Below are 24,758 nucleotides of genomic sequence, written 5' to 3'. Positions count from 1 at the left end.
GGTGGCCTGGTCATGGCTGATCCTTCTTGTGTATGACAGACTGAAAGTCAAGTATGTTTAAAGAATATGAAGCTTGCTATAGAACTTAGTTGCAGCCAGGCACAGTAGCCAGCAACTGTGATTCCAGCACTTCAGAAGGCCGAAGCAGGAGGATCATTTGGGGCCCAGGAGTTGGAGACTAGCTGGGGCAACACGGCGAAACCCCACGTCTACAAAAAATTTTTAAAAATTAGCCGGGCATGGTGGTGTGTGCCAGTGGTTCCAGCTACTCAGGAGGCTGAGGTGGGAGGATCACTTGAGCCCAGGAGGTTGAGGCTGCAGTGAGCCGAGATCATACCACTGCATCCCTGCCTGGCTGACACAGCAAAACCCTGTTTGGAAGAAAAGAAAAAAGGGACGGGACAGGACGGGAAGAAGGGGAGAAGGGGAGGGGAAGAGGGAGGGGGAGGGACAGAAAGCAAGAGAAAAGAAAAATAAAAGCAACACACTATTTAAAAAAAGCTACTCATGACTAGGCATGGTGGCTCACACCTGTAATCCCAGCACTTTGGGAGGCCGAGGCGGGTGGATCACCTGAGGTCGGGAGTTCGAGACTAGCCTGACCAACATGGAGAAACCCTGTCTCTACTAAAAATACAAAATTAGCTGGGCATGATGGTGCACGCCTGTAATCCTAGCTACTCGGGAGACTGAGGCAGAATTGTTTGAACCCGGGAGGTGGAGGTTGCGGTGAGCCGAGATCACGCCATTGTACTCTAGCCTGGGCAACAAGATCGAAACTCTTGTCTCAGAAAAAAAAAAAAAAAAAAGCCACCCACAAGTTCCAGACAAGCCTGGGCAACATGGTGAAACCCTGTCTCTACTAAAGATACAAAAATTAGCTGGGCATGGTGGTACATGTCTGTAATTCCAGCTACTCAGGAGACTGAGACATGAGAATAGTTTGAACCCAGGAGGGGGAGGCTGTAGTGAGCTGAGATGGTGCCACTGCACTTCCAGCCTGGCCAACAGAGCGAGACTCTGTTTCAAAAATAAACAAATAAATATAAAAATAGGCCAGGTGCAGTGGCTCACACCTGTAATCCCAGTACTTTGGGAGGCTGAGTGGGCGGATCACCTGAGGTCAGGAGTTTGAGACCAGCCTGGCCAACATGGCGAAACCCCATCACTACTAAAAATACAAAAATTAGCTGGGCCTGGTGGTGTGTGCTTGCAATCCCAGCTTCCTGGAAGGCTGAGGCAGGAGAGTACTTGAACCCAGGAGGTGGAGGCTGCAGTGAGCCGAGATGGTGCCACCGCACTCCAGCCTGGGAGACAGAGCGAGACTCTGTCTCAAAATGAAATGAAATAAAACAAAACAAAATAAAATAAAAAATAAAAAGCCACCTACAGGGGGAAGGTGAAAACACAGGGGTGGAAGCTAAGCCTCCTTAAACATACCTCATTTTATAGACCTGACTTTGCAATTAAATTATTTTCAAATTTCCACAACAAAATTTAAAAATGAGGCCAGGCGCAGTCATGCCTGTAATCCCAGCACTTTAGGAGGCCGAGGCAGAAGGATCACTTGAGGTCAGAAGTTCGAGACCAGCCTGGGCAACATGGTGAAACCTCATCTCTACTAAAAATACAAAAATTAGCCGGATGTGGTGGCACACAGCTGTGATCACAGCTACTTGGGCCTTTCATCACCTACTTGGGAGGCTGAGGCACAAGAATTGTTTGAACCTGGGAGGCAGAGGTTGCAGTGAGCTGAGATCATGCCACTGCACTCCAGCCTGGTCAACAAAGCAAGACTCAGCCTCAAAAATAAATAAATAAATAAATAAATATATATATATATATAAATAAAACACGCTAAAAAAAATTACAGTAAAAGAACAAATGGACCTACATGTGTACCCAGCTAGAGGCACGACCACCCAGAGAGCAGAAGGGCACTCAAAAGACACAAACAGCTGGACGAGAGCTTGCCCTGCATCTTCTCAGAGGGCGGTACTGCTGGGACCATGCCATGTGCGGAATGGAAAAAGCAGGCCCTGGCTGAGCCTGGGGTGGGTGTGCCAGCAGGGGGAGACCCTTTGTGCAAACGGGAAGCGAGCATCGCCACAGACTCACACTGTGTTCTCTCTCATTTCTCAACACCAGGAGGCCCAGAAACAAGGAGCACAGTGGCAGCAGCGAGCAGCACTGAGGCCCGGGTGGTCTCTACACAACCTCCCGCACAGGAAGCCCGGGCTTCCTGGAGATGGCAGATGCCAGGTCGGAGCGGGAAATAGACAAGAACATGGAGAGCAGAAGACTATCCAACGCAGACAAAGAAAATGGAGGCAGCCACGGTCCTTTTCATCGTTATTAGGAAAAAAATACAATACCTAAGGCCACACAGAATCAAGTCAGCAACTGACTCTACCACAAATGCTGTCAAGGCATCCCTGTCTTCAAGCAAGGAAGGTGCCTGCCCAGCGAGCTGGCCAGGGGAGGGTCTGCACCCACGGCCTGCCCCCTCTCCATCCATCAGGCATACACCTCAGCTTGGGGCCACCTCTGGGCCCAGTACCCCTCGAGGGTCCTGACCTCAAGGGGCTCCTGTTGTATAGGGCAAGACGGACAAAAGACAAAGACATGAGGTGCTGGCGACAGAGGGGCAGAGTCTGCAGGGGTGGAGCAGGGGGGTCCACCTGGAGAGACCCAGGTGCCTGGCCATTGTGCCAGTGCCCAAGTGCCTGGGGTGGGCACAAGTGGGTGTGCCCAAGGGAGCTCAGGCCAGCGAGCAGGGCAGAGGAGATAGCTGATGGGAGGGAAAGATCACAAGAGCAGGCCACTCTGAATGAGAAGCCATGAGGAAGAGCTGTGATCGATTTCCATTTGTGAACAGGCCAGAGCAGCAAAGAATGGGGGTCTCATAAGCGCCTGAGCCTGGGTCCCAGTGAGAGATGAGGACGATGTGGAAAGGACAGTGACGGCTGGGGGGACCATTTGAGGGCAGACGAGACCTCTGTCAGCCCGAACATGAAGCGTGAGGCGAGAGGAGGGGCCCGAGTGCCTGCTGGTGGTGGAGGGCTCAGTGACAGCTACTGGGTTAGAGTGCTGCCCTTTTCTGTGTGAGATCGGGGCAGGGAGATGGCGGCCAAGGAGTGGTCGTGGCGAGCCGGCCGGGTACGTCTGAGATGTGCACTCAACACCCAGGGAGGCTCAAGGCGACAGGTGGGCACACGCATTGGGCATCCTCAGAGACAGGTGGCAGTCAAAGCTGGGCACTACAATGCCACCAGGAAGATGGGAGTGGACAGGGCTGCCAACCCAGAGATCAAGCTGGGGACACTCAGACAGCCGGGGCAGGAGGAGGCAGCGCTGCAGAGGAGGTTGAGGAGCAGCTGGAAGGAAACCAGGAAGCACTGGGCTGGAGGCAGTGAAGACCACACCCAGGATGAGGGGTGGCCCCCAACCTCAGACCCCCAGACTCACCGTCTCGAGGCAGCCGATGGCGTGGAATCTGCAAGGGACTCGACACTTGCCACAAGTCTTGACGTGGTCCTGAAACTACAAGGGAATGGCATCATAGAGCTGTCACGGAGCCGTCTTTCCCTGTCCTGATGCATTTCAACACTTCCACATGGACCACAGTGACTCACACAGAGGGTTACACTACATGCCCCGTTGGCCTCTTCACTCTCACACTGAATGAAACCCAACAGCCCATTTCCAAAGCGACACGCTCACACACCTGTGCATACACACGTGCAAACATGCACACTGTGCCAGTAACTGAGATGGGCAAGCGTTTTGGGACACCTGTGGAGACCCCAGCCTGTGTGTCACATGGCACGCCTGTCCCTCTATCACAGTCCACAGGACATGCGGTGCTAAGGCCCCAGGGCCTGGGTTCAAAACCCAGAGTCAAACGCCCACTGCTCACCTGTTGCACGGTGGTGCAGGACGACACAGACACAACATGAAGCAAAACGTAAAATCCAGAAAGGGGCCAAGTGCACACAGACACTCACATACAACAGGAGCATCGAACCAGCGAAGAAACAGAGACTAACACTGTGGTATCTGACGTGGGTCTAAGGATGCAGGAACAGCCCGAGGGAAAACATGAACCCCAAGTCCCTCCTCCATTTCCCAGGTGACACGGCGGGTGTGTTGCGGCTCTGAGTGTGAGAAAACCAAACCCACAAACACCAGACACAACACAGGATTTCATACCCGGAAGGAGGGAAATGGCCGTAACTGTGAATCAGTTTCCAGAAACAGTCACATAAGAACCTTGCACAATTCCCCCCAAAACAAAAAACCAAAAACACCACTCAGTGGGCAGGAGTCATGAACAGCAAGAGAAGCACAGATGAGCTTGGGAAACGCCCGTCAGAACTGCCTGGAGACTCTGCTGTCCCTTGCCACCCATAGGAGGTTGGTCTCAGGGTCCCTGAAACCCAAGGATGCTCGAGTCCCTGATGGAAGATGGCAGCATTTGCAGAGCCTAAGCACACCCTCCCTCATACCTTAAATCAGCTCTCGGGGTGACTCATGACCAATACAACATGAACACTGCGTCAATAAAAAACGTCCGCGCGCGTTCAGTGCATTTCTACCTAAACATTTCCAATCTACGGTTGGCTGGATCCACAGCGTGGACCCCCGATACAGAGGACTGATGTGTTTCTCACACATCACAGTGGCAACGTCCAACCTTCACACCACACTCTGCTGGCAAGTCTCGGGAGACGGTGCTCCCACAATGCTTATGGGAATGCAAATTTCTGAACTACCGCACAGCGCTGTGGACAGGGAGCCTGACGCATTTCCCTCTGATGTCTCAGAATGCACCTTTTTTGTAGTTTTCGCTTTGGTGCCATGTAACCATTTTACAAAATTATAAAACTTTTTTTTTTTTTTTTGAGATGGAGTTTCTCTCTTGTTGCCCAGGCTGGAGTACAATGGCATGATTTCAGCTCACCGTAACTTCTGCCTCCCAGGTTCAAGTGATTCTCCTGCCTCAGCCTCCCGAGTAGCTGGGATTACAAGGCATGCGCCACCACACCCAGCTAATTTTGTATTTTTAGTAGAGACGGGGTTTCTGCATTTTGGTCAGGCTGGTCTCAAACTCCTGAGCTCAGGTGATCTGCTCACCTCCGCCTTTCAAAGTGCTGGGATAACAGGCATGAGCCACCGCGCCCAGCCTTTTTTTTTTTTTTAAAAGAGCAATCTTTAAAACTCAAAAGTAAAATGAAACAAATGTGCCTCTGTGGCATACTGAGACAGCTGCCTGCCCAGAGACGCTGCTTTGAATGATTTATGACACAGCAACTCAATACAGACTCTAAAAGCAAAGAGAACTAGAAAGAGAACTTCGTCATCACATAATTTGCCATGGATCAGACTCAGTGCTACTGACGCTGTTCTTATGTACAGCAATGTCAACAGGAACCACGACTTTCTGTAGAAAGGAGACAACAACATGGAAGTTGGGTAAGAATCTGAAACGCAAACATCAGTGTGAACCCACAATGTATTTTCTCTTAAAATAAAGCAAGGATCCCTCTGCTGTCACTGAAGTATTTTTGGACGAAACACTGGGCTGCGGGAAGAAGCGGAGGCAGGAATGAAATACAACTGTCACTGGGCACCCCCCCATCTTGAGCCGCAGCAGAGCCCCAAGTTCTAATGTGCTCTCTCTCCTCTGTCCAGGCTCAGAAATTTCCACCACAGGAAGCTGAAGGAGAAGAGGCCAGGAACCTGGCGTGTGGGCAGCATGCTGGGAATGGGGGTGTGATCGCCCAGGAAGGGTAGGTGTGGGAGAAGGCACTGCTGGAAACGAGAGACAAGTCCCCCAGGCTGCCCATGGCAGGGCCATCCATGGAGCTGGAAGCCAGCTGGGCGCCTGGCCTCTGTAAGCCTCAATTTCCTCATCTGATAAAGGGTGCCCTAGGGTTCCTGTGAGGGCGGGAGGGCAACCCCCAGGCCCCCAGGAAACGCTAAACACCGCCCATCTGTGGTTCCTGCCAGCATCATCATGAAGGGCAAACACCTTATCAAACACGAGGTGTCTGTGACCGCCGAGGCTTCTGGGCTGTTTGGCCATGAGGCCCAGGCCCACTTCTCCTGTCCAGCGAGCCCCACAGGCCAGCCTCCAAGGGACCAGGTCCCAACATATGCTGTCCCATGCTCGGCTCAGCCCTGCACATGTCCCAGGCAGCGGTGAGGAACCTGACCAATCCCTGGGAGCATGGTCACTGAGAAAGGCTCCAGCAAAACCAGCAAAGATGGAGAGGAGGGGCTGGGAGGATGAGACAGGGCCTGAAAGGAGGCAGCTCTGGTGCCTCTGCACAGCTCTGACTGATAGACAGCAGGCCAATAGTTTACATCGTCAAAGAACAAAAGTAAATCTTTAAAAACCTCACATTTTAAAAGAACCAGAAGCAAATGAACTATATAGCACATCTGACATAAACTCAAAGAAAAAATGTATTCCAGTTCACCTGAGAACATGGTATGTAGCCAGGCATGGTGGCTCATGCCTGTAATCCCAGCACTTTGGGAGGCTGAGGGGGGTGGATCACGAGGTCAGGAGTTTGAGACCAGCCTGGCCAACATAGTGAAACCCCATATCTACTAAAAATAGAAAAATTAGCCGGGTGTGGTGGTGGGCCCCTGTAATCCCAGCTACTTGGGATGCTGAGGCAGGAGAATCACTTGAATCCGGGAGGCAGAGGTTGCAGTGAGCCAAGATTGCGCCACTGCACTCCAGCCTGGGCAGCAGAGTGAGACTCCATCTCAAAAAAATAAATAAATAAATAAAAATCCTTTATAATAACATGGTATGTGGATCCTACCTCTTTGTAAGATGTACTTCCAAGAACAAAAAGAGCTTCGAAGAAACAGGTGGCCTCACCATCAGAAGCCATGTTGCTGGTTTTTGTTTATTGTTTTTTTTTTTGAGATGGAGTCTTACTCTGTGGCCCAGGCTGGAGTGCAGTGGTGCGATCTTGGCTTACTGCAACCTGTGCCTCCCGGGTTCAAGTGATTCTCCTGTCTCAGCTTCCCAAGTAGCTGGGATTACAGGAGTGCCTGTGCCGCCACACCTGGCTAATTTTTGTATTTTTAGTAGAGAAGGGGTTTTGCCATGTTGGCCAGGCTGGTTTTGATCTCCTGACCTCAGGTGATCCACCTGCCTTGGTCTCCCAAAGTGCTGGGATTGCAGGCGTGAGCCACCACGCCCGGCCTTGACTTTTTTTTTTTTTCAGACAGGCTCTTCACTCTGTAACCCAGGCTGGAGTGCAGTGCTACGATCTCAGCTCACTGCAACCTCCACCTCCTGGGTTCAAGCAATTTTCGCACCTCAGCCTCTCAAGGAGCTGGGACTACAGGTGTGCACCACCATGCCCAGAGCTAATTTTTGTATTTTCAGTAGAGACGGAGTTTCACCACGTTGGCCAGGCTGGTCTCAAACTGGCCTCAAGTGATCCTCCTGCCTCGGCCTCCCAAAATGCTGGGATTACAGGCGCGAGCCACCACGCTCAGCAGGTATTTTTAATTTTAAACCTACTCTATATATAACATAAAAGAAATATGTTACCAGTGTTAGGAACCAAGATTTGCAACATTAAAAAAAGGTAAGAGAGGCCAGGCACAGTGGCTCACGCCTGTAATCCCAGCACTTTGGGAGGCCGAGATGGGTGGATCACGAGGTCAGGAGTTCAAGACCAGCCTGGCCAAGATGGTGAAACCCTGTCTCTACTAAAAATACAAAAATTAGCTAGGTGGAGTGGCAGGTGCCGGTAATCCCAGATACTCAGGAGGCTGAGGCAGAGAACTGCTGAACCAAGGAGGCAGAAGTTGCAATGAGCCGAGATTGTGCCACTGCACTTCCACCCTGACAACAGAGCGAGACTCCGTTTCAAGGAAAAAAAAAAAAAAAAAAGGGCCAGACGCAGTGGCTCACGCCTGTAATCCCAGCACTTTGGGAACCGAGGCGGGTGGATCATGAGGTCAGGAGATCGAGACCATCCTGGCCAACACGGTGAAACCCCGTCTGTACTAAAAATACAAAAACAAAATTAGCTGGGCGTGGTGGCAGGTGCCTGTAGCCCCAGCTACTCAGGAGGCTGAGGCAGGAGAATGGCGTGAACCCGGGAGGCGGAGCTTGCAGTGAACAGAAATCTCACCACTGCCCTCCAGCCTGGGTGACAGAGCAAGACTCTGTCTCAAAAAGAGATAAGAGAAAATCCCAAGCACGCCACACACATTAGAAACACCTGAGCGCACTCTCAGCATTCTCCTCTGGAACCGGCCAGGGGGCACAGACAGCCCCAGGAAACCCTGCACATAGATGCAGACCCTATATGTCAGCCTGCACTGAAGGGCCAGAGCTCCACGCCTAGACAAGACTGCCCTGAGGAAGCAGGTGGGGCCCAGGAGATTCATTCTCGGAGAGCCTGAAAGGCCCCTCAGTCTGAAGATGAGGCCCTGTGAACATCAAAATAAAGAGGCAATGGGCCGGGGCAGTGGCTCACGCCTGTAATCCCAGCACTTTGGGAGGCTGAGGCAGGTGGATCACCTAAAGTTGGGAGTTCAAGAACCAGCCGGACCAACATGGAGAAACCCCATCTCTACTGAAAATACAAAATTAGCTGGGTGTGGTGGCGCATACCTGCAATCCCAGCTACTCAGGAAGCTGAGGCAGGAGAATCGCTTGAACCCAGGAGGCAGAGGTTGCAGGCTGCAGTGAACCGAGATCACGCCATTGCACATTGCACTCCAGCCTGGGCAACAAGAGCGAAACTCCGTCTCAAAAAAAAAAAAAAAAAAAGATGGGATGGATGAAAATGTACCCCATGCACAAAGAAAGCCCCGTGTTCACAGTGATGGGTGGGGACAAAGCCCACCAGACACCACTGCGCTGCATGGGCACCCGTCTTCGTCTTTCACTCTGGAAACAAAGTCTCAAGGAAAGAATCACCTCCTAACTCCTCTGTACAACCCCCTCAGGACAGACAAGGGCTGACGCAGACTGGGGCACATGCAGAGGGCACCTCTCGGGGGCACCTCCAGGCCCCACCAGCAGGGGACACAGCCTCGCAGACACGGGCCCCAGGCAGGCGTCCTAGCCTCTGAAGGGGGCATGGCAGCAGCCACAGCCTCTATGGCGCTCCAGTCTCCAGGTGAAGGGAAAGGACGCTTTCAGACAGCACTCGGCCAAGCTCACAGTGCGGGACAGACAAGTGGAAAGAGGTGAGGAGACAGCCCTGTCCCGTCCCCCAGCCCGACCCGTTTCAGGACTTGGGCTGTGACCTACATTTAAACAGAAGCAAACCAGAAAGACAGACATACACCTGTCAGGCTGAGCTCGCGGGTGGGCTCAGCCAGCCTGACCCCTCCTGTAGCTGCCCAGATGGGGACTGCCACCTGCGGAAGCCTCCACATCTGACCTCTGACACACGGAGCAGGTGCCACCTCCCCTTCCAGAGATTCAGCCTCTCTGGACGAGCTACCCTCACCTCCAACAAGGGAGGCAGTTTGGGAAAATGTCTCCACGCATATTATTTCCCAGCTTCCTTTCCTAAAGGTGTCATCTGCAGCAGTTAACTCTCAACTGGGAAAGAAGCCATTTTCCTGAAAGAAGTAAGGACGCCAGGGACGAAGTTCTGCCAGGCGAGCCACCAACGTTTCACGGCTGTGGCGGCAGACCAGACTAGGGCGCCCAGTCTCCACCCCGACCGCTTGCTGCAAACACTCAGCTTCAAAGTCAGCACCAACATTTCTCATAAGCAGCACATGGAGGGTGATGAGAACTTTAATGTTTCATTTTCAGGATAACTGGGAAGTGACTTGCCGAAAAGTAAGCAGCTTGTGTACCCTGGAGGACGAGGAAGAGGGCTCGGGACTCAGCCACCTGGTCCCCGGCCCACTCAGGAGAGCGGCCGCCACCCTGAACGCATCCATGACCCGACGTTACGGGGGCTTTGCACTGCTGTTCCTTTGGGTACAAAGGTCATAACCTGCCCCACCCCCACCCACGGGACCCTCATGTCCAACACATGGGCCCCACCCTGTGGTCCTCCAAGGAGGTGAAGGACACTCACCTTCTCCCGGGGGATCTTCTTCTTGCCGCAGCCGTCACAAGTCAAGGGGAACTTAGGGCAGACCTCGTGGTGCGCCTTCAAAAGAAGCGATCGGGAGCGTGAGGGTGGACACCAATGCCAGGCACGGGTGGCAAGCGGGGGTGGAGGGTGGCACACAGTGCTCAGGCTGGGCAGCACCGAGGGGCCGCAGGAGCACGTGGTCACCCTCGAGCCTTGCAGGACGGTGCTCCTCCCAGGCAGGATCCTGCCAGCACCACCTAGGAGCCTCGGAGATCTTAACGCTTTGTTTGTTCTGCCAGCTCCAGGGCAATGCGAGGGAGACCCAAGCCACCAGAGAAGATTTGGAAGCCAGTGAAATAACGGCCCCAGTGAAGATGGGGAAACACTGCTCCCGCTGGGAGGGGAGGCCGGTGGGAGGGCCTGGCGGATGGGCAGGGCTGGCTGTGTGCGGGACGTCTCCAAGACAGACCCTGATATGTTGCTGCAGAGGGCTTGGTGCCCCAGATGTGCTCTGGTCAGGCCCATCCATCTGACAGTTTACAGGGAAGTGCGGATGGGTCAGTGAAGTGGGGCTCCTGAAGGACAAGAGCCCAGGAAAAAAGATGCCATGGGCCCCAGAGGCAGAGAGAGACCCAGAGACATTTCCACCAAAGGCAGAAACCCTGTACAGATCGTGATTCAGAAACACCAAGGCAAAGACAGACAATAGGGACACAGACACAGGCTGCAGGCCGTGTGAACAGTCACAGCTACATCTCAGACATGGCGTTAGCAACTGTAGCTCTGTGCACCGCAGAAATGCGTTCTCACCAACGCTTCGGGGAAGACGAAGTCAGACTTGAGCAACTGTCTCGGGGGCAAAGCCCAGGCCTGGCGAGGACGGACGCACACCCACCACTGCACTCTCTACCTGATGCATTTAGACTTTTCTAAGACAAAAATGCTTTTTTAAAATTTTTTTATTTTCTTTGAGACAGAGTCTCGCTCTGTTGCACAGACTACTGTGCAGTGGTACAGTCTCAGCTCACTGCAACCTCTGCCTCCTGGGTTCACGCCATTCTCCCGCCTCAGCCTCCTGAGTAGCTGGGACTGCAGGCGCCTGCCACCACGCCCAGCTAATTTTGTTTTTGTATTTTTAATAGAGACGGGGTTTCACTACGTTGCCCAGGCTGGTCTTCAACTCCTGACCTCGTGATCTGCCCGCCTCAGCCTCCCAAAGAGCTGGGATTACAGGCGTAAGCCACCACGCCCAGCTTACAAAAATGCTTTTGAAAGGCCTCAGCATTAACTTGACTCCCACTCCCAGTTCTGCCGAGAAACATCCCCCGCGTGTCTCCAGGGAAAGGGCTAAGGCGGTGGAAGGAGTGCCAAGGGGCTGACGTGGCCCCAGCGGCCAGCATGCAGCTCCCCAGCTCAGCCCCGCACGGCTGCAGCCACACAGGCTGCCGCTCCACCCCACGCACCTTCACGTCCGCTCCGCAGCAGGGCGCCCGGCAATGCCGGCAGCTCAGGCTTCTCTCTGGGCACTCGTGCTCCAGGTGGCGCTCCTTTTCACCAAGGCGGACCAGGCCTTTGCACGCGGGACATTCGGTCAGCATGAGTGGGCAGCGGCCTTCGTGGCAGCTCTGGCAACAAAAGGAGGAAGCGTCAGGAGAACTCGCGTGGGACATTCGGGCAGCCACAGCTTCACCCGGGGACACCAGGCGATGTAGCACTGGCTTGGTGTCCGCATGCTGGTCCTGGGAGCCGCCCTCTGCAGGTAGCTCTCAGGGCTCCCACAGGTGGGAGGGCAGGAGGAGATCGGATCGGTGTGTCCTCGTCTCCACTCTCTTCACCGCACACTGAGCTGAGGGGATGCTCTGTCATGGGGGTCTCTGTGTGGGTGCCTTGCCACCACCAGGCTCCCCGATCTGCCCCCTGAAACAGCCAAGTGCACAGTCCCTGCTCTGCGCCAGCGGGTCCCTGCCACACACACTGGCTCCTAACCGAGAAAGCAGGCCACGCTCTTGCTCTGATGACCAAGCACAACGCGGTCCAGGCTGAGTCTTGCCAGTCCCGGCCCCATCCTCATTGCAGGTGGGAGGCGTGAAGAGGCAGGGAACACGCACAGGAGATAGCATGAGGGCGGCTGGCCTCTGCCTCCAGCACCAGGAAGCCAGCAAAGGCCTGAGACACAAGCCCACCAGGCCAAGGTGCCAGGAGCTGGGCCTGCGGCAGGCTGGTTCTAGCTGCATAGCACATGCATTGGAAAGGGCCTAAGCTGCGAAGAAGACAGGCGAGGGCCAGTGACACACAGGAAGGTCACTCAGGCACCTACACGTTCCCACACACTGAGCCACCCATGAGCTGGGCAGAAGCCCTGCCCTCCTGGAGCTGACAACCTGGTAGAGTGACCACCGGTGCCAGAACACCAGGGAAGGCAGGCAGTAGAGGCAGGGCTGGGGAAGGTGCCACGAGATGCAGACTGCAGACTAGGGAAGTGGGAGCCGTTGCTGCAGGCTAAGCGTCAGGCGAGGCAGAGGACTGTGGACGTCCACAGATGGCCAGGGTGGCAAGGGAAAAGGACACAGAGGGAAAGGAGGCAGTGCCAGCTCCTTGCCACACCCAGGCCAGGAAGAATCAAGAATGTAGGATGCAGAACCCAGCCACCTCTCCAGCCCACTGCTGCCCCAGGCAGGGCTTCCCGGACTGTCTTGAGGGCTCTGCCCGAATGTGAGGGGTCGGGACAGCAAGGTGATGGGACATGGCTGAACCCTTCCAGGACTGCCTGGCAGCTGCGCTTCTCACAGACTCTAAGGTTGGGAAGCCGCAAGTCATAGGAAGAACAACGGGGTGGCAGGCACTACAAAGGTGCTAGCGGAACGGGAGAGAGGACCGGATTCAGGATGTGTCTGGGGAGCCACGTGGCCCTGCTGGCAGACTGAATGTACCGCTTACAGGGACACAGAGAAGTCAAGGAGGACTCTCAGGCCTCTGGCCCAAGCCACAGGAGGTCCCACTCGCCTCTACAGGGGGCCGGTGAGGTGCAGAAATAAAACTAAACAAGGCTCGTTTTTTGAGACAGGGTCTCACTTTGTCACTGATATGGTTTGGCTGTGTCCCCAACCAAATCTCATCTTCAATTGCAGCTCCCATAATCCCCATGTGTTGTGGGAGGAGCCCGGTGGGAGGTCATTGAATCATGGGGTGGGTTTTTCCTGTGCTGTTCTCATGATAGTAAGTCTCATGGGATCTGATGGTTTGATAAAGGGCAGTTCCCCTGCACACGCTCTCTTGCCTGCCGCCATGTGAGACTCCTTTCTCCTCCTTTGCCTTCCTCCATGATTGTGAGGCCTCGCCAGGCATGTGGAACTATGAGTCCATTCTTTTTCTTTATAAACTACCCAGTCTCCAGTATTTCTTCACAGTAGTATGAAAATAGACTGATGCAGTTACCTAGGCTGGAGTGCAGGAGTGAGAATACAGGTCACTGCAGCCTTGACCTCAGCGCCCACATAGCTGGGACTACAGGTATACAGGCACGCACCACCACTCCCAGCTAAATTTCTTTGTATTTTTGGCAGAGCCATCTTCTTTTTTTTTTTTTTTGAGATGGAATCTTGCTCTGTCGCCCAGGCTGGAGTGCAGTGGTGCGATCTTGGCTCACTGCAACCTGCAACCTCCGCCTCCTGGGTTCACGCCGTTCTTCTGCCTCAGCCTCCCGAGTAGCTGGGACTACGGGCACCCTCCACCACACCCGGCTAATTTTTTTGTATTTTTAGTACAGACAGGGTTTCACTGTGTTAGCCAGGATGGTCTCGATCTCCTGACCTCGTGATCCACCTGCCTTGGCCTCCCAAAGTGCTGGGATTGCAGGTGTGAGCTGCCGTGCCCGGCGGTAGGGCCATTTTGCCCAGGCTGGTCTTGAACTCCTGAGCTCAAGCAATCTGCCCACCTAAGCCTCCCAAAGTACTGAGATTACAGGCATGAGCCCCTGTGCCTGGCCAGAGTTAAACATTTCTTTTGGGAGAAGTCTGCTATGACTGGGAACAGAGAAAGGGAATGGAAGTCAAAGGAACACGGAGTTGAAAATCCGCTAAGTTTCTTGAATCATGATAAACATAAAATGTATCATCTTAACCATTTTTAAGTGCACAGTTCTGTGGTATTAAGTACATTTCATTGATGTTATGTAACCATCACCACCATCTACCTCCATAACGCTTTCCATTGTAGAAACCTGAAACCCTGTCCCTGTTAAACCTTAACTCCCCATTCCCCTCCTCCAGCCCCCAGCACCATCTACTGGCTCTCAATTTGATCACTCCGGGAACTCTGTCAGTGAATTCATGCAGTATTTATCTTCTTGTGCCTAGCTTAGCTCATTGAGCACAACACTAAGTTTTGAGACAAGAGAGACTAGAGCATATTCTGTACCAATGGGCACAACCTGGAGAGAGGAGGACAACATGCTGACAGGAAGGTTCCTGAGAGGCCAGGGCAGCAGAGGACCTGGCTGCGGGCCGTTCAAGGGGTGGGGAGTGGGGAGTGGGGGGTCAGCAGCTGAGAGCTGGCTACAGCTCAGGAGCCCCAAGTGACTCAGGAAAGGTTAATGCTACTTCCCCCCCGAGAGAGGAGACCCTGCTCTGCACAGCACAGGCACTTGGGCTGGCTTCCATTCAACCTCCCCGGGGAGTGTTCCTCCCAAACCTTCATAAAGGCACAGCAACTACTCCTTAGAGGCGCCCCAGGGCACACAGGCCCAGCCCTCCAAGACCTCCAGCGGCACTGGCCCAAGCTGAACCTGCTAAAGGAACCAATTCCCTGAACCCAACAGCCTTGCACTCTGCTACCCACTGATGGGACGGGTCCCAGCCCTTGGCCACACTAGTGTGTAACAAGCCAGTGTCAAGCTGAATCAAAGAGGAGCCTCAGCAACTATTATGGCTTTTATGAAGCAACTATTCTGGCTTATGAAACAAAAACGAAAGCACAAATAGTCAATGTTCTTAGATTTAATTAAAAGACTGTTCTTTAGGCCAGGCGCGGTGGCTAACGCCTTGTAATCCCAGCACTTTGGGAGGCCGAGGCGGGTGGATCACGAGGTCAGGAGATTGAGACCATCCTGGCTAACACGGTGAAACCCCATCTCTACTAAAAATACAAAAAAAATTAGCCGGGAGTGGTGGTGGGCACCTGTAGTCCCAGCTACTCGGCAGGCTGAGGCAGAAGAATGGCGTGAACGTGGGAGGTGGAGCTTGCAGTGAGCCGGGATCGTGCCACTGCACTCCAGCCTGGGCGACAGAGAGAGACTCCATCTCAAAAAAATAAAAAATAAAAATAAAAAAGACTGTTCTTTAAAACTTAATAAAATGGCCGGGCACAGTGGGTTCCCACCTGTAATCCCAGCACTTTAAGAAACCAAGGTGGGAGGATCACTTGAGCCCAGGAGTTCGAGGCTGCAGTGAGCTATGATCCCACCACTACACGCTAGCCTGGGCAACAGAGCAAGACTCTATTTTTAAAAACAGTAATAATAATAAAATGCTCATAGGTGAAATGATATGACATCTTCATTTGCTTTAAAATAAGCCAGAAAAGAAAAAATACGTGTGGGGGGTTGAAGGGCTGAAAGCAGGCTGGCGAAGGCTGGCTGGTGCTGTGGGGCAGTGTGCAGGTGCTGCGGGGCAGCATGCAGGCTTGTGGGGCAGCGGCACGCCTCTACTCTCAGCCTCACTGCTGAGATGCGCTGCATGCGCGAAATGTCAAAAATAAAACCTTTCTTGGCTGGGCGCGGTGGCTCACACCTGTAATCCCAGCACTTTGGGAGGCCAAGGCAGGCGGATCACAAGGTCAGGAGATCAAGACCATCCTGGCTAACACGGTGAAACCCCATCTCTACTACAAATACAAAAAAACTAGCCAGGACTGGTGGGGGGCGCCTGTAGTCCCAGCTACTCAGGAGGCCGAGCCAGGAAGAATGCTGTGAACCCGGGAGGCGGAGCTTACAGTGAGCTGAGATCGCACCACTGCACTCCAGTCTGGGCGACAGAGTGAGACTCTCTCAAAAAACAACAAACAAACAAAACCTTTCTCTTGGCACTCGGTACTTGAAATCCCCAGTGGGACCAGGGTTGTCCTGCAGCAGATACATCTACACCAGCACCATCTGTCTCAGTCTTCTCCCCACCCACAGTGGACACAGTTAAAAAAAAAAAAAAAAAAAAATCAATATTTATTCAGCCAGAATTCAAACTAAACATTTGACGCAAATACAGTCGTCATCCCTCTGAATGTCACTAGAATGTCCATGAGGCCGAGCATACTTGGCTTTTCCTGGCCTTTCCGCTGCTTGTGCAGCCAGCCTATGTCCTCTCTGGAAAGTCTCCCCGCACCCCCGCACCCAGCTGCCAGAACGAGTAGCTCAGGGGCCCGCTGGGGAATTCAGTTCTGCTATTAGCACTCGGCAAGCACTCCATTAACATTTACCTAAAGTTTTAAAATCATTCGATTTGGCCAGGTGCAGTGGCTTATGCCAGGAACCTCAGCACTTTGGGAGGCCAAGGTGGATGGATCACTTGAGGTCAGGAGTTCAAGACCAGCCTGGCCAACATGGTAAAACCCCATCTCTACTAGAAATACAAAAAATTAGCCAGGTGTGGTGGCAGGCACCTGTAGGCTGAGGCAGAAGAATCGCTTGAACCTGGGAGGTGGAGGTTGCAGTGAGCCGAGGTCACGCCACTGCACTCTAACCTGGACAACAGAGCAAGACCCTGTCTCAAAAAAAAAAATAAATAAATAAATGAAATCATTCAGTTCCTAGAAAGGCATCATTGCAAACGACAAACATTCAAAAGCTAAGCAGGATTTTCCCCTTTTCCAATAAAGTTCTGAGCATCAAGGAGGAAAGGCAGCCTTAGCCTCAGAAATGTGTTCACAATAAGGCCCCAACTAGCAGCACACTCCGAGCAACCAGAGAGCAAAGAGAGGTGGCTCTGAGGGGCAGAGCTACGCCTGCAGAGCTGGCTCCCAACTGTACAGACAGGGGTTGATTTCTGTCCCCATGTGTGACATTTACAGCCAGTGAGAGGTTTGATCAATAAAATCAAAGGCCACAGCCAAGCTATTCCAGAGCAGTGCCCGCCCCTCCCACATGACGAAACCCGGCTCCTCTCAGGGACTTTCCAGAGCTCTCAAAGGTGCAGCCAGGGACTTTCCACCCTGCGTGCCTGCAGGACCGCGTGGCGCCCCAGGCCAGGGCTGGCTATAGTCCCTGGCCCTCAGCCGGAGGCCCTCATAATTGTCAATGTTGCATCCCATGAGCCTGGAGGTGGCAGAGACCCCAGAGGACTCAGGGTCCAGTGCAGAGCTGGGAACTATTATCCCACCTGTCCCCCAGGCACTCCTCAGTCCTCTCAAAGGGTGGCATGGCGCATAGCACCCCTAACTCCCTGCAGCCAGCTGGTACCCCAACCCTCCCAGGGAGACCCTGACCCTGGGCCACCTCCCCAGGGAGCCATCTCTCTTGCAGACAGCACTGGGCAATGACCAAGCTGCGTCTCTTTCGAGGAGCAGGGAGTGGGGTGTACGACGCCATGCACCACAGCTGTTTGTGCAGCAGAGCCACACAGGAGCCTAGAAAGCTTTGCATCGCACGTCGTGGCTGGGGGCCGTCTGGCATCTCTGCCCACAGAGGTAGGAGTCTCACTCTAGGGCAGTGCCCTGGAGCTACCGCTCCACTTCCAGGATGCAATCCCCGTGCTAGGGAGGAAAGCACATCTTGTTCACCCCAGATACAGCTGGGGCGGTTCTTCTGAAAAAACGAAACTTGGAGCCCAAAGACCACAAAGCAGAGTCTGTCAAAAGATCGAGGGAGGCGTGGCTAGGCTCACATGGCAGGGAGCGGGAGAGGAGAAACCCACGGTAATGCAGGTCCAATTCCAACCCAGCCGGCAACACCCCAGGGTCCAGCTGAGCAGGAGATCGCAGCCCCAGCCTGGGCAGGAAGCTCCCCTAAGTGCAGAAAGCCAGGATTCCGAGCAAACAGCCCTCACAGCCTCACCAACCTGGGGCTGGACTGGATGGCATCAAGGTACTGCCTCACTTTGAGATTCCAATGTATGACTCAGTACTCACTGAACAATGACCCCTGCCCCCTCCATTCTACTTCCTGTACCCATGGATTTGATGACTCTAGGGGTGTCACCTAAGTGGAATCAGAGGATCTGTCCTTTGGTAACTGGCTCATGTCACTCAGCAAACTGTCCTCAGAGTTCATCCCTGGGGAGTGTGTGTCCGAATCGCCTTCCTTTTTAAGGCTGAATCATATCCCACTGTGCGCACAGATCACACTTCCCGTGTTTATCCATTCATCCGTGGACACTGGGCTGCCTCTACCTTTGGGCTCTGTGGACAGTGTTACTCTGGGAATCCTGTACAAGGATCCCAGAGAGAAACCTCTTAAAAGGCATTCATTACGACAAGAAGGAAGACTGCATAACTTGGCGAGCCGTAGAGGCCTCGACTAGCTCTCTCGGCACCTCCTGGCCTCTACACTACAAGTGAAGTTTCCAAATACCTAAAAGGTGATGTGAGAATCACACTGAAATCCCCAGTGTGCCAGTGCAGGAAGGCAAGCCCACCTTGCCCAGCACACAGGGACAAACCACGGCCAAGTGAAGTGCGGGCCACTGCCTATGTTGCTATGACCACAGGACAAGGGTGTCCATTATTTCTGCAATTTCCAGTGTCAACGCAATTCAAAATAAGCAATCCTTTGTGGATACAAGAGACACAACAAAAACCCCCACCAAACTTGAAAGCTGCAGGTCCTGGTGCACAGCGATCTCCCCTTCATTCCCAGGAAACACTACTGCTTAGATAACCATGGCATTCCCAGGGCCCACACAGGCACCTCCAACCCTCATAGCCACCCCACAATGGTGGGATCCTGCACCCCCATCGACAGACAAGAAACCTGAGGCACAGAGAGGGTAAGTACCTCGCCCAAGGTCACACAGCCCAAGCTCCGTGGTGCAGGTCTGTGCTCTGCACTACTTGAGTTTCTAAATGGACATACTCTAAGGAGCAGCTCCGTCTCTTCCTCCACAGACATCAGACAGGCTTCAGCCCCAGTGAGAGGAACGTGCAGGACAAGGTCGTAACTGCTTGGGGAGCGTGGGCTTCTGTCACCATGCCACACGCAGGCGTCTTTACCTCGTATTCTTTCAGGGTCCCCTTCCAGGTGCACCCATCACTGGGACAGACGGCCGGCAGGCTCTCCACCTCCCTGCGGGCAGCATTATCTGGGAAGGCCTGGGGAGAGGAACATCCCTCGGGTTAAACCTCCTCCCAGCCTCCCTGCTACAACCGAGGAACACAGACCACGCGTCCAAACCAACCAACACTGCCTCACGTCGCCTTTCCAGGCCACTCCAGGAGCAGAGGATGACTCTCTGATTCCTTTTTATTTTTGGACTCACCTTGATGCCAAAGTTTCCAGACCCTAAACTTCCGGAGTCTGCTAAGGGACAACCTCTGGCTGCCCTTTTTTCTTTTAAAGGAGGGGTCTCACTTTGTAACCCAGGTTGGAGTGCAGTGGCATGATCTTGGCTCACTGCAACCTCCGCCTCCCAGCCTCAAGCAATCCTCCCACTTCAGCCTCCCAAGTGGCTGGGACTATAGGTGTGCGCCACCACACCCAGCTAATTTCTTGTATTTCTGGTAGAGATGGGGTTTCACCACGTGGGCCAGGCTGGTCTCGATCTCCTGACCTCAGGTGATCCACCCACTCTGGCCCCGCAAAGTGCTGGGATTACAGGTGTGAGACACTGAGCCCGGCCCCTGCTAAGTTTTTTGCTTTTTGTAGAGACAGGGTCTCACTATGTTGCCCAGGCTGGTCTCAAACTCCTGGACTCAAGCAATCCTCCTGCCTGGGCCTCCCAAAGTGCTGGGATTACAGGTGTGATCCACTGTGCCCAGCCCCACCCATGTTGTTAAAGGAAATTAAGACATTTTCTGTTCAACATTTTTAGCTTCAAGACATTTTACTTACCGAACTGCTTTCTAAAATAGAAATGCCTTCTTCATATATGCCCTCGTGAACACAGGCAGCACAGTTCTGAGGCCCAGAGCTAGTGGGGAAAAAAGGCAAAAAAAAAGAAAAAAAACCCCACTGTGAAACCTAATGCAAAAAATAAACGAACACCATTTGCTTCAGTTCAAAAACCTACCTCCACACCACAGTTTCTTTAAACTTTCTCATCTTTAGTGAAACCAACAGCAGGCAAATGTTAACAGGACATATTTTAAACCCCAGTATTCACAGTACACTGTTTTCATCATTCCCTGTTTGTGAGGAAGGTGCGCCTGAACCGCCAAGGACACCTACTGCAGTAACTCAGGTATTGCCAGCTCTCCCGACAGGCCGAGCTGCTGCCGATATGCAGAGGCCACACCTCTCAGACCACTCACTGCAAGGAAGGCGGCTGTCTTAGCTGCCTAGAGCAGCCAAAAAGTGAGCAGTAGGCGGCACTTTAAACTTTCCAGTACTCACATTAAAAATAATAAAAAGGTGAAATTAACTGTAACGATGTACTATATTTAACCCCATGTATCCAAAATAGTATTTCAAATTGCTATTTTAAAATTATTAATTTTACATTCTTTGTGGTAAACCTCTGAAATCCAGGGAGTATCGATAACTGGAGCACATCTAGGCTGGACCCAGCTCTGCCAGGAGCTACCAGGCTGGGCAGCGTGGCTCTAAAACCAGCCTAGCCTACCTGCCTCTCCTCCCAGCCTGTGGGCCCCATGTACCTGAGGATGCTGGCCAAGCAGAAGGAGCAGTACCGGTGGCCACACTGCGCCTGGAAGGGCCTGCGGAGGACGTTTCTGCAGGCGGAGCACAGGTACTTGGCTTCCAGCTTGGTCCCCAGGAGGGTCTTGGAGAAGCCGGGCTGTAGCAACTCCAGGGAGCCAGGGGGGGTCACGCTAGCTGCAGCCATGAGAGCTGTGACCCCCGAGAACGACAAAGCCCTAAGGAAGAACACACAGCACGTTACACCTCAATTCCAGAACAGTCCTCGAGAGAAAACCAAACCAATGGTGATCAGTAGCAGGCGATAGTGAGGGGCCGGGTCCCCACTGACCTGTGGTCAAGACTCAGAAAAGCAGAATCGCAGAGCTTCAGGGAGCCTTGGAGACCCTCTAGTCCCATCTCCCGCCACCAGTATGGAAACTCAGGCTCAGTGAGGGTGGGGACCACACGGCTGGCATCCACACACCCAACCCACAGCTCCGAAGAGGCACAGATGCATGGGCTTCTTGCCACGCACACCCACCTCCCCAGCTAGGGGAACAGGCTACCTTCCTGTTAACACTAACGGTCAGAGGTTCTCAAGGCTCTAGGCCCTTCGGTATCCCCCATGGTTCCTGCAATAAGCATGTTTTAGAGTGGTGGATGCCTTCTGAAATACATCTTACCAAACCCACTGGGCAGGAAACGCCTGCCTGCCGGCACTCAGGCCCTAAAGGCACTCAGGAGAGAGCCATGCCGCCAGACCAGCCCCTAGAGCAGGAATGTAGCACACCTGGGGCTGGCTAGTGCACTCCCTTTAGCTACCACGGGTTCCCCTCCAGCCCCTAGAGCAGGAATGTAGCACACCTGGGGCTGGCTAGTGCACTCCCTTTAGCTACCACGGGTTCCCCTCCAGCCCCTAGAGCAGGAATGTAGCACACCTGGGGCTGGCTAGTGCACTCCCTTTAGCTACCACGGGTTCCCCTCCAGCCCCTAGAGCAGGAATGTAGCACACCTGGGGCTGGCTAGTGCACTCCCTTTAGCTACCACGGGTTCCCCTCCAGCCCCTAGAGCAGGAATGTAGCACACCTGGGGCTGGCTAGTGCACTCCCTTTAGCTACCACGGGTTCCCCTCCAGCCCCTAGAGCACGAATGTGGCACACCTGGGGCTGGCTAGTGCACTCCCTTTAGCTACCACGGGTTCCCCTCCAGCCCCTAGAGCAGGAATGTGGCGCACCTGGGGCTGGCTAGTGCACTCCCTGTAGCTACCACGGGTTCCCCTCCAGCCCCTAGAGCAGGAATGTGGCGCACCTGGGGCTGGCTAGTGCACTCCCTTTAGCTACCACGGGTTTCCCCTCACTTCAGACAATGCACATGGCCTTCAGAGCCCTCCATGTACCAGCCCTGCCCTGGCACCTTGCTGTCCACTAGAACTCAGTAAGCCCCACCAAGGCAGCCACAGATGGCCTCAGCGCCCTGCACCATGTCCTCTCCTTCCGCCTCTCTAAGCACCAAGGCCACCACCGATGGCCTCAGCCACTCAGTGCCATGCCCACTCTTCCTGCCTCTCTGAGCATCGTCCAGCCAATCCCTGCACCTCACCCTTCCTTTTGGATTAACTGCAGCTCTTCCTCCCTCAGCGTCCCGTGCAGAGACTCCACTGGGCTCTGCTCTCCTTACAGAGCATCCCCAGCTGGGTTTCTCTCACCCCTTCCCATCATGGAGCCCCTGTTGTGCAGGAACCTCAGGAAGGGGCCTGGTCAGGGTTGGGCTGATGCTGAGGACAGAGGAAGGGAACAATGAGGATGCCTAGAACCATTCACTGGGCAGAGTGAGCAGACAAGGAGAGCGAGCAGTCACCTGGCACACCAAGCATTTCCTTGAGGTCTCTCTCTCTCTCAACGAACTACAACTCTCACGCCTGTAATCTCAGCACTTTGGGAGGCTGAGGTGGGAGGATCATGAGGTCAGGAGTTCGGGACCATCCCGCCTAACACGGTGAAACCCCGTCTCTATTAAAAACACAAAAAATTAGTCGGGCGTGGTGGCAGGCGCCTGTAGTCCCAGCTACTCAGGAGGCTGAGGTTGCAGTGAGCCAAGATCGCGCCACTGCGCTCCAGCCTGGGTGACAGAGCGAGACTCCGCTCAAAAAAAAAAAAAAGGGGGGAGACAGGCACTCGGTGCCCCACAACCCTGTAAGCGGTTTGGGTAAAGCTTGAGTCCAAAGACTTCAAAGCTTCTGGCTGAAGTGAAGTTTGTTCACACATGCTGGCCCCATCAAGCACCAGGAACTTCCACGGCACAGACACCCAAGAGAACAGACTCGAAACACAACCGGACAGCAACCAATGGAGCTCCCCAAGTAGCAACAGGTAGCTGCAGATTAGAAAGGCAGACCCATGCATCTCCACAGCCTCACACCCAGAACCAGGGCCAGGCATGAGGACCCGAAACACACCGCTCCTTCGCAACAGCCTCCAGCGCCTTCTTGCGGTCCCCATGGGGGCACGTGTCACCTGATGCTCACCTGCCATGCTCCCCCTTCCAAAAGCAGCCTGAGGGCCAGGGCTAGCTCTAAGTATGCTCTGACCCCAGTCCCAGCCCCTGAGAGCCAGGGAGAGGAGGTGGGAATTGGGATCATCTCTCTAGCAGGGAAGCAGTCTTGATTCAGGGAACTGGGGACAGCTAGAGAGGGACTTCCACTGGGGGTGGGGGGGCTCATTCCTAGAAGGTGGACTCCAGGCAGAGCAACCTGGGAAAGAGGTGGAGGAAGGACAGGGGCATGGTGTCGGCTCAGATCCCCAGGAGGCAGCCCAGGGAGGCAGGGACTGACAGGCAGGCCCTGGCCTAAGGGTGGAGGGCAGCCTCCAGAGTCCTCTCCCAAGAGGGCAACCTGGGGTGGCATTTTATTTACTTAAGCAATGACTTCTCAGAACCATTCCTTTTTTTTTTTTTTTTCCCTTAAACACAGTCTTACGATCTGTCACCTAGGCTGGAGTGCAGTGGAGCAATCTGTCACTGCAACCTCCACCTCCTGGGTTCAAGCAATTCTCATGCCTCAGCCTCCCAAGTAACTGGGACCACAGATACACGCCACCACAGCCGGCTAATTTTTTGTATTTTTCAGATGGGGTTTCACCATGTTGGCCAGGATGGTCTTGAACTCCTGGCCTCATGTGATCCACCAACCTTGCCCTCCCAATGTGCTGGGATTCCAGGTAGGAGCCACCGTGCCTGGCCCATTCCAACATTTAAATGACAAATGCATTTCCCTTTCTTCTCCAGGAAGGACAGTAGATGCTGACTGCTCTGTGCCTGGACAACAGCCCCAAGATGGGGGCCTTGCTGTCCTACTTGAGCCTGACTGATGCCTCCAGGCAGGCTGTTAGGTCAGCTCAGCCACAGGTCCTAACACTGCACACCTGCTCTGCTGTCCTTCCAAGGCCCAAGTTGCCAAAAGAGTGTCCCGGAAGCCTTGGGTCACTTGCCTCCTCAAAGCAGCATGGACCCACCCACCAGGCAGAACGGCAGCAGGAAGGCTGTGGCCCCAGCAGTGAGGAAAACGAAGCGCCACTGTGTGCCCCTGACATGGCGGCGTGGGTCACCTGGCCCCAGGGCTGCTCGCCTGAAAGGGGCTGACCTCTCCCAGCAGGCCCAGGACCGGCAAGTCTTGGATGGACCCAAGAGGCCAGAGCACTGCTGAGGCCCTTCTCTCCTCCTCTCACCTCTGCCCTGGTTGCTGTGCCAGAAAGAGGTCTTCCCAGCTCTCAGGACCGCTCCACCATTCACCAGGGACTCAGCCAAACCCAGGAGGCTTTCATTTTTCTTTAGAAACAGGGGTCTCACTATGTTGCCCTAGCTGGAGTACGCTGTCTATTCACAGGTGTGATCAT

At 53.9% G+C, this 24,758-nt stretch overlaps 1 protein-coding gene across 4 annotated transcripts in view; it reads right to left on the bottom strand.

Annotated features, from left to right (window-relative positions):
- TRAF2 (TNF receptor associated factor 2) overlaps positions 1-24,758 on the bottom strand; it is a 43,602-nt gene that overhangs the window by 6,182 nt on the left and 12,662 nt on the right. For 2 of the 4 annotated variants that reach the window (XM_063650088.1, XM_054502376.2), the window contains 6 exons: positions 20,886-21,104; positions 20,122-20,200; positions 19,284-19,382; positions 11,552-11,713; positions 10,089-10,163; positions 3,469-3,543 (listed from right to left, as the gene is read on the bottom strand). In XM_063650088.1, the coding sequence (XP_063506158.1) occupies positions 3,469-3,543; positions 10,089-10,163; positions 11,552-11,713; positions 19,284-19,382; positions 20,122-20,200; positions 20,886-21,073 (678 nt within the window). In that variant the 5' untranslated portion in view covers positions 21,074-21,104. Of the gene's footprint in view, positions 1-3,468; positions 3,544-10,088; positions 10,164-11,551; positions 11,714-19,283; positions 19,383-20,121; positions 20,201-20,885; positions 21,105-21,217; positions 23,299-24,758 lie in introns of those variants that run through there. The other 2 variants (XM_054502375.2, XM_063650087.1) reach the window with 2 other exon arrangements.

This window comes from Pongo pygmaeus, chromosome 13 (assembly GCF_028885625.2).
Source record: "Pongo pygmaeus isolate AG05252 chromosome 13, NHGRI_mPonPyg2-v2.0_pri, whole genome shotgun sequence".
NCBI lineage: Eukaryota > Metazoa > Chordata > Mammalia > Primates > Hominidae > Pongo > Pongo pygmaeus.
Note: the sequence above shows the minus strand (reverse complement) of the source record. Positions and strands in the feature narration are given on the sequence as shown.